An 8448-nucleotide genomic window follows, 5' to 3' on the forward strand; every position below is an offset into this window, starting at 1 on the left:
TCAATATATTTTTTCATACATGATCAGTTATCTGAACAACCCCAGTCCCAAATTGTTTTGAATAATCGATGCTCTACTGTACTACTGTAGTTTTCTCCAACATAACTCTAAAAAATTTCTATTTTGTACTAAAACAAAAGCATGATAATAAGACAGTAATACAAGAAATAATCTCTATAATGTGAATCCATAAGCAAAGAAACATATTCAAAATATCAATCAACAACCAGAAGTGAAATCAACTACTTTCATCAAAGTTAATTTTGATTATATTCTTTACGAAAAAATTAATAATTTATAAAACTAAGTTACCAATTGGTTGTGATCTAAGATTAGTTTGAGGTGGTGGAGGAGGTGGTGGTGGTGAAGATCGTTCTTTGCAAACTTTTGTTAGCATACCATATACAGCCAATGTAATTGTACAATACCATCCTCTAAGCACAAGACCATCTGTTGGAATCTAAAAACAAAATATTATTTTTGTTTTATACATTTAAAAAAATAAATAAATTTCACGAAATAATAAATATTACATTTCAATAACTAAAATTATTTATATTTAAATAATTCATATTTTTATTGTATTTTCAATGAGCTAACATAAGAAATACATTTTTTTTCATCACGTTTTTAAGAAAAATGACAAAAATTGCATTCAAATGTACAATAGAATCTCATTATAATTAATTTAAAAGGACCCCCAAAAAATGTTTGTTAAACTAAAAGTTTGTTGGAATGAAAAATGTGTATAAATTATTGTCAAGCAAGTTAAATATAAAGTCGATAATGTAAGAAAGATGTTATATATTACTTATATAGTAAGACCCCGCTTAATGCTGATTTGATATAACGCGGTCTGCTCAAAGCCTAAAAAACAGGCTCAAAATTTTGATTTAAATGATTGCAGCATTTCATTGATTTGTATATAATACGATTATTTGTGAACGCAAACCAATCAGCAAAAGATGGAAAAAGGTGTACTTTCTTTAAATCTATGTTTGTTTGGTGCAATTTTGGAAAAAATATATTATCATGGATGCCATAGAAAATATCAACTTCGCTTGGCAAGAATTAACTGATAAATGTACGAACAAAGTGTGGAAGAAGTTATAGCTGGAGGTATCCAAGAATACAGCGATAGGATCCAAGATACAGCGATACCTAAAGATACAAGCGATTCTCAAAGAGAAGAGCCTATCGCTGTATCTTTAGGTTGATCAAACTCAACCTAATCGATACAGCAGGACTAAGAGATATAGACAAACAGGATATTGAGGAGTTACCACAGGTTTCTGGTGAGAGTCTTATCAATGATGACCTTCAAGAACTGGCAAAACAAGTAATCCACATAGAACTGGAAAATAGTGATTCTGAAAATGAAGAATCTAAAAAATTTCTCTACAGATTTCCTTAGTAAAAGTTTGGTAACAATAACCGAAATCGTTGATCAAATTGTAGTGAATGATCCAGATTTTGAAAGGAACACAAAAGCAAAACAAGGCATTTTGGTTGTGATCTTCTGCTACCAACATTTACTTAAGGAAAGATAAAAGTGACAAATGAAACTTCAGGACTTTATTGCAAAAAACAAAAATTTCAGAAAAGTCAGGGTCTTTGTCACAAAAAATGAACTATTAATATAAAAAGTGAACTTATTAATATACACACAGAAATGTATAATAATATATGTTTATGTGTTATTTAACATATATTATTATACAAATTAATATAAAAATAACTTAAAATTAAAGTAAAATTTTTTTATTTTTCGTCGCNAATGTTTTTATGGTCAGAAATTCTGCTATTTCCATAAAGATAAATTTGAATCCAAACCAGACCTGTAACTTTTTGAATTTTGTTTCTCTATTTTCTATCTTATTAACCTATTCAATTATCGATTTGGTAGTTTCAAAATTACCCAGCAGAATTTGTAAAATATAAAAAAGCTTTTTAATTTGTTAGCATTAGTGAGATAAACACTTATAAGATCATTTATAAACATATCGTTACTTAAATAGAAAATGCAAAAATTTTTTATATAACTGCAAAATTATGTAAGCATAATGAATTCTAAATAAAGTTATCTAAAAGAAAAAGAAAAAATAAAAGTTTGTTAATAGTTCAAAATTTATCAAAATAAAAACTAATTATCTTTTGATATTTAATATGATCAAATTTAACAATTTATTTTTTTGTAATTAAAGATAATACTAATTACCATGAGCAGTTTCAGTCAGTCTTTTATGTACAAATCTTAAAATTGATGTTTGTTTTATTTTTTCATAATTAGATACTGTTGAAGATGACAAAGAACTGTGAACTTTCTACACACTTTGACATTTTTAGTACCATATTCTAACTGGCAAATAATTTCTATTTTTTTGTAAACTGAGAGAAATTTTCTTTTCGTCATATACATCTTTCTCATAGAAGGGTTCATTTGTAACTAGAGTATATGGTAATTTCACAACTATAGTGATGATTAGGTAAATTAGCAAAGTATGGCCAGTAGCTAGTCAAGAAAGAGGGAGATGATCTCCAAAAAGAAAGTTAAGTGATAAATAGGCTTGTAATTGATGCAGATCATAAGTAACTCTTTCAGTTTTATCTATTCCAAGAATTTGGTATCGCATTTCTTACTATTTGAACAATAAGAATGCTCATATGTTTGCATAGCTACCAAAACTTTGCTCTTCATTTTAATCATGAGAAAATGTAGAGAAATATGCAAAAATTAAAATTGTTATGGCATTTTGCTCGTTATATCCATATTCGATATAACTGAGTTCAATCATAGTTTAGTTCAATTTAATTCATACCACCAAATCATAGTTTAGTTCAATTTAATTCATACCACCAAATCATATTCCTCCCAAGCTTTAGTTTCCTGCATCAAAGAGGGATGGGCCAGAAAAAGCCTTCAGACATTTCCCTCATTCTGATGTCCTTCAATTCCAGCTTATCCTCATTCTTTAAGTGAGTAATAGGATAAATAAAAAACTTAAAAAAGGCATAAATGGCTTGTGATTTGGTTTAGTTTGATAGATAACAGTATGCACCATTTGAGTGATCTGCCAAGGATGGAACCTTTCCAGAAGGACTTTCTAAGGAAAATTGGTCCCTATTTAGATGTTAGATACATGAACAAAAAAAACCAGCAATGCGATTGCTCAAGTTTCCTGGCAACATTTAAAAATTTGGTGGCACAATCTGTTATCATATTTTATTAAAAACATTTTATATTTTAAACTATTATAAAATGGCAAAAAGTTTAATTTTTAGGGTAGGAATGAGTTTGATAAAAAAATTATAAATGCTAATAATAGGTAAAATCATCTGACTCTACTGGAGATACACACAATCTCCATTATCTCTCCATCCTCTTGACCTTTAACCATCAAAATTTATTAGCATAAGTCCCCCAATAAACAAACTTCCATGCAAAATTTCAGAAATTTTTGACAAAAAGCACAGGAATTATCAAGCTTCAAAGAGGATGAACAAAATCGTGCCCCCAAACACATTAATATCCATATATACAGAAATTACCCCCAAATTTTTTTCATTTCTCAATGGTTCAAGGTGTCCTAGGTTCAAAAATATAAAAATCTTGGAGGGGGTCATTTTTTGACTAATCACCGTACTTTCCCTCTGTTATATATAGCAGCTGGAAAAGTAAAAATAGAAAACTCCACATGGTCAGCCTGTTGGTGAGGTTCAGTAGTTTTATCCACTCAACCACTATCTTGTTTCTCTTGTTGAAGTTAGTACACTTGCAATATTGGTTGAGTCCAAGCTCTCTAACTGTCTTCAGTAGACTGTTTACCAGTGAAAGGCAATAGTGAAAAAAAAGGAAATAAGTGGTGTAATGAAATTGTTATAGTGAAGCAAAAATTACAGTAATTCTATTACCATGAAAGTGACAGAAAAGAAATGTTACACAAACATTTGTTATAAATTATAAATATGTTCATACAACTGAAAGGTTTTGTCATGGGTTCTTATAAAAGTTGGAGCAGGGAAAATCTACAAGTTCATTATTATGAAGTTTGCTGTAATGAGATTCCACTGTACTAATATGAAAATACTTAAGTTTTGAGCACATCCTAAATCCCTAAATTACATTATTATTTTTTCTACATGTCCATATTATTTTTATGTGCATCAATGTAATTTTAAAACAATAAATATAAATAAAAGTTAAATAGACAAATTAAGTGACTGATATTATTTAATTTTACCTTTGATGTTCACTATTTAAAAATTAGACTGTTATGCATAAAAAGAATGTGGATTTAAGGACTCTCCTAAATCCACATTCATAAATACACCAATGAACATGCAGTTCATTGGTGTATTTATGTAGAAGTTTCTGAATTTTCTAATAAATATATGCAGTATAAAATATGTTTTGCTGAACAAAAATATAATAATAAAGTAAAAATTACTAAATAAGATTATTGAGGAAATTTAATAAATATCACAAACACATAGATTATAAAAAAATCTACATGGTAAAATTCAGTAAAATTAAAACAACTTCCTCAATGAAACAAAAATATAATTGACATTGATTATTATTTATCCTTACTTATGTGTTCACCAATAATTATTGAAATTTTACATAAGAATCAAATAAAAATATTTATTACTAGATAACACTAATAGTCAGCTAGAATATATAAAAGGAAATAAATAAAATAATGCTGATTATTCTTTTAAATTCTAAGCATTAATATATAATTGTATTATACTATTTGAATCTACTAATTCTTTTAAGATTATAGTTTTACAAAATATTTACTTTTCATATAAAAACAATATTTACCTTATCCATAACAAGAAATTGAATATCCACATTCTGTTTATATTCAAGGCTGAAAATTAAAATAATATTATGATATAAATTTAATTGAAGAGAAAGTAATACATCAATTTAACATATTATTTATTATACTTACTTTCCTAATTTTTTGAAAGTACAAGCACCAATTGTACTTAAATCATTAACAAAAAATTCAAGTTGAAAAGTTGAAGGATTTGTAGCCCTGTTAAAATAAATTAAGTAAAATTTTTATACTTTCCCAATATATATAAATAATTTTATAAATGCAAAAATCAAAAATAATGATTTAATGAAAGCAGAACATTACAAAGCATAAAAGTATGCACACAAAGAACATTTAAGCATTTTTAAATCATTCAATCCATTATCAGAAATGTTAACACCATTGCTAGAGATGTACCAATTAATCATTTGCAAATCATCAATTTGAAGAATCATTGATCTTATTGACTTATGTGTACACCACTATGTATATAAAATAAGAAAATTTAACTCAGTTTCTGGTAATAATTTAATATATATTTCAATAAAGTTAATAAATTCAAATATTTTTGAAAATTACGAAATATCATCAGAAATAGCTCTCTTTTTTGGGGAGGGTGAGCATAAAGAACTCAAATATGAAAACAGAAGGAAATAAAAAAATAACAAATTTTACAAAAGTGGAAATCAGATAAAGAATACCTATACAAATTAGATACAATTTTTTTTTTTGCATTTTTGGACAAAGTACAGACAAACAGATAATTGTATAATACCTTCCATAGGAACTCAAAGTTCTTTCTAAATTGTACAAGTAGCTGGAATGCATTCTTTGACTAACAGTCTTAGAGGGCAATTATTTGAGGTTAGTATGCTTACAAAAATGATGATGATAAACAAAGGTTTTCTATTAAATTGTTTTATGGGTTAGGACGCAATTTAGCTTCTTGTTAATAACAATTATTCCACATTCAATAATATGATCTATTTACAAAAACAAGGCTTCCCAATGGGATCCCTATCATCATCAGTCTTAGAAGAAATATTAGTGAAAAATTTAGAATGCAAGATTTTTGAACTTCCCATCACAATAAATTATCTCGTATTATATTTGTGATATGTACATGACATACTCATATCATGGGAAAGATTGTTAGATGAGTTTAATGACTTTGCTCATATTCTAAATAAAATATATCCTACCATTAAATTCACTGTAGAGTATAAAACTAGTCAACAAATAAATTCCTTTTTAAACTTCAAATTTTTCACAGTAGCCATAGTTTAAGGTTTGGAATATACCACCAGTTTAATGCTGTCATCTCTAGCAACTCCTACTAGCCACAGCAATACAAGCATATGGTCATAACTATGTTAATATGCAAAACACATATTTTATCATCATCAACATATTACAAAAAGAGTTGAATATCTTCATCAGTGGTTTAACTAGATATTTTAGTATCTTAAGAAAAATTTAGTAAAGGGCTCTCCAATGCTTAAGGCCTAGCCCCTCCTCATTCATGATAGTATAGAAATTTAAACAAAATTCTGCAGATTCCATTTCTTCTAAAATTTATTTTATTCATGACTTTTCACTTTTCATTGTTTCTTCTATTTCATTTAATGGTTCCAAAACAGTGGTGTACTCAGGGGATGAGCTAAGGGGCCCTGGCATCCCCGAAAGTAAAAGAAACACTAGTAAATTTTCCAAAAATATTTTCCTAAATAAAATTTATTTGAATATTATGTTGTCTTCTATTTCTATATTACTTGTGAATTAGCAGTCACATAGGTGGTAATTTTATTGAATTCGCATTAAAAATTTTTTTTTATCTGTTCAACTCAGCTTTCCCCAAGATTAATAATTCTTGAATTTGGGTCTGCAACTGTTCCAAAATATTTAGTACTTTTGAAACTGGCAGATTCTTCTGACAGATTTAAAGCAGAAATAGAAGCATTTCCATTAAAAAAAAAAAAAAATTGAAATTTTTGATATTTTGTTTAATATCTCTTCTTTTGTCCTACTTTTTGTAACTAATAGTTTTACTCAAATGTTTGTCAGTCATGGGTGATTGAACTTTGATAAATAATATGAAGATATTTAAAAGTTGTTTTTTAATATTAATTAATTTAGAATATTTATATTACATAATATTTTTGTAGTCTGTACATTATAAATTTAAAAATTTAATAATCAATTAAAAGTAATTTTTGGCTGATAAAAAAATAAAAACACCATCTGAATAAAAATATTGATTAAAATATGAGAAAAGAAAAAAACTGACTAAGAAAAGCAATATACTGATTATAAGATGCTCATTTGTTTGTATGATTCTAAATATGAACAGTTCTGAGACATTTTGGTTTTGTGGAACAATCCTGGAGCCTTCAGAACTGATGAATATTCATTTATATTTCATATTAATATTCTATTATTTGCCTTTATGATGTTAACTTTAAGCCTGATCTGGTAAATAGTTTATTAATGTTTCTTTTAACCAATATATTAATGCATGGTCTTACAGATATACTATACTGCACTAGAGACATATGAAATGCTTACCAAACTGACAATGAATTAATTTAAATATAATCAGTACATCAACCCTTAAATAATACTGAAATGAGTTATTATTTTTGTTAAATATATCTCATATAAGTGATGCCATTGGTCAAATTTTATAGAATCAAAAATTTTATAGAATATGGAATAGTAGTAATAAATTTATATTTTACTTCCTTTTATAGTAGTTATATAAATATAAATATTCATTACATTAAATTATAATTAAGCATAATCAAATTTTATAGTATATAAAAAATATATTGATTATGCTTTAATCATAATGAAAACATAAATTATTTGTTACATGATCAATAAATATTTATATTAAAAAATATCAGATTTTCAAACCAAAGCATATTATTGAATTTTAAATTTTAAACAACAGTTCTTAGTGTATGTATGCTCAACTTATATATTAAAAGATTATATCCTAGGAAATGAAAATTTAAAATTAGTAGTAAAATTATTAACATAGTCATAATTTCTATTCAATTCTTACCCAAGTCTATGTCCTCCAGGAAAATCAGCTTGAACTCTTGCTCCTAAAGGTATGATTCTAATTTCATGAATATAAACAGGACGAGGAAACTGAACAAGATCCAAATTTAACTCCTAAATATTTAAAATTGTAAAAAAAGTTTATAAATTACTTGTTCTTCACTTTAATTCTAATACATAATTTATAAATATTTAAATCACCAAAATCATTTTCATTAATATATTACTTTAATACATTACCAAATACCAGAGATAAAAAAGCAAATTTCAATTTTTCAGATGCATCTTAATTTTAGTAAGATCAATTTTTTAAATTAAATAAAGACACAAGGCTGGAATATCAAAATATTCAATAAAAATTAGAACAGTCTAATAAAAATAAGATGCATGCAAAATTATCAACGAAGATATAAGTCCCCAAATACAAAGTATTTTTATTAGACTGTTCTAATTTTTATTGAATATTTGATATTCCAACCTTGTGCCTTTATTTAATTTAAAAAAGAAATATTGCATTTATGTTCTATTCTTAGATTTAAAATTTGTGCTCAAT

At 26.3% G+C, this 8448-nt stretch overlaps 1 protein-coding gene across 1 annotated transcript; it reads right to left on the minus strand.

Annotated features, from left to right (window-relative positions):
• Nucleotides 1-55: 55 nt before the first annotated feature.
• LOC111616583 (protein virilizer-like) lies at nucleotides 56-8009 on the minus strand (the record flags this gene model as incomplete). The annotated part of the gene is made up of 4 exons (XM_023357980.1): nucleotides 56-460; nucleotides 4829-4877; nucleotides 4962-5048; nucleotides 7897-8009. Coding segments are annotated over 4 exons (414 nt in total), but the record flags the coding sequence as incomplete, so codon positions are not given.
• Between the last annotated feature and the right edge of the window lie 439 nt (nucleotides 8010-8448).

The sequence above is a fragment of the Centruroides sculpturatus genome, unplaced genomic scaffold (genome assembly GCF_000671375.1).
Source record: "Centruroides sculpturatus isolate CEXI.00-Female unplaced genomic scaffold, Cexi_2.0 scaffold3612, whole genome shotgun sequence".
Taxonomy (NCBI): domain Eukaryota; kingdom Metazoa; phylum Arthropoda; class Arachnida; order Scorpiones; family Buthidae; genus Centruroides; species Centruroides sculpturatus.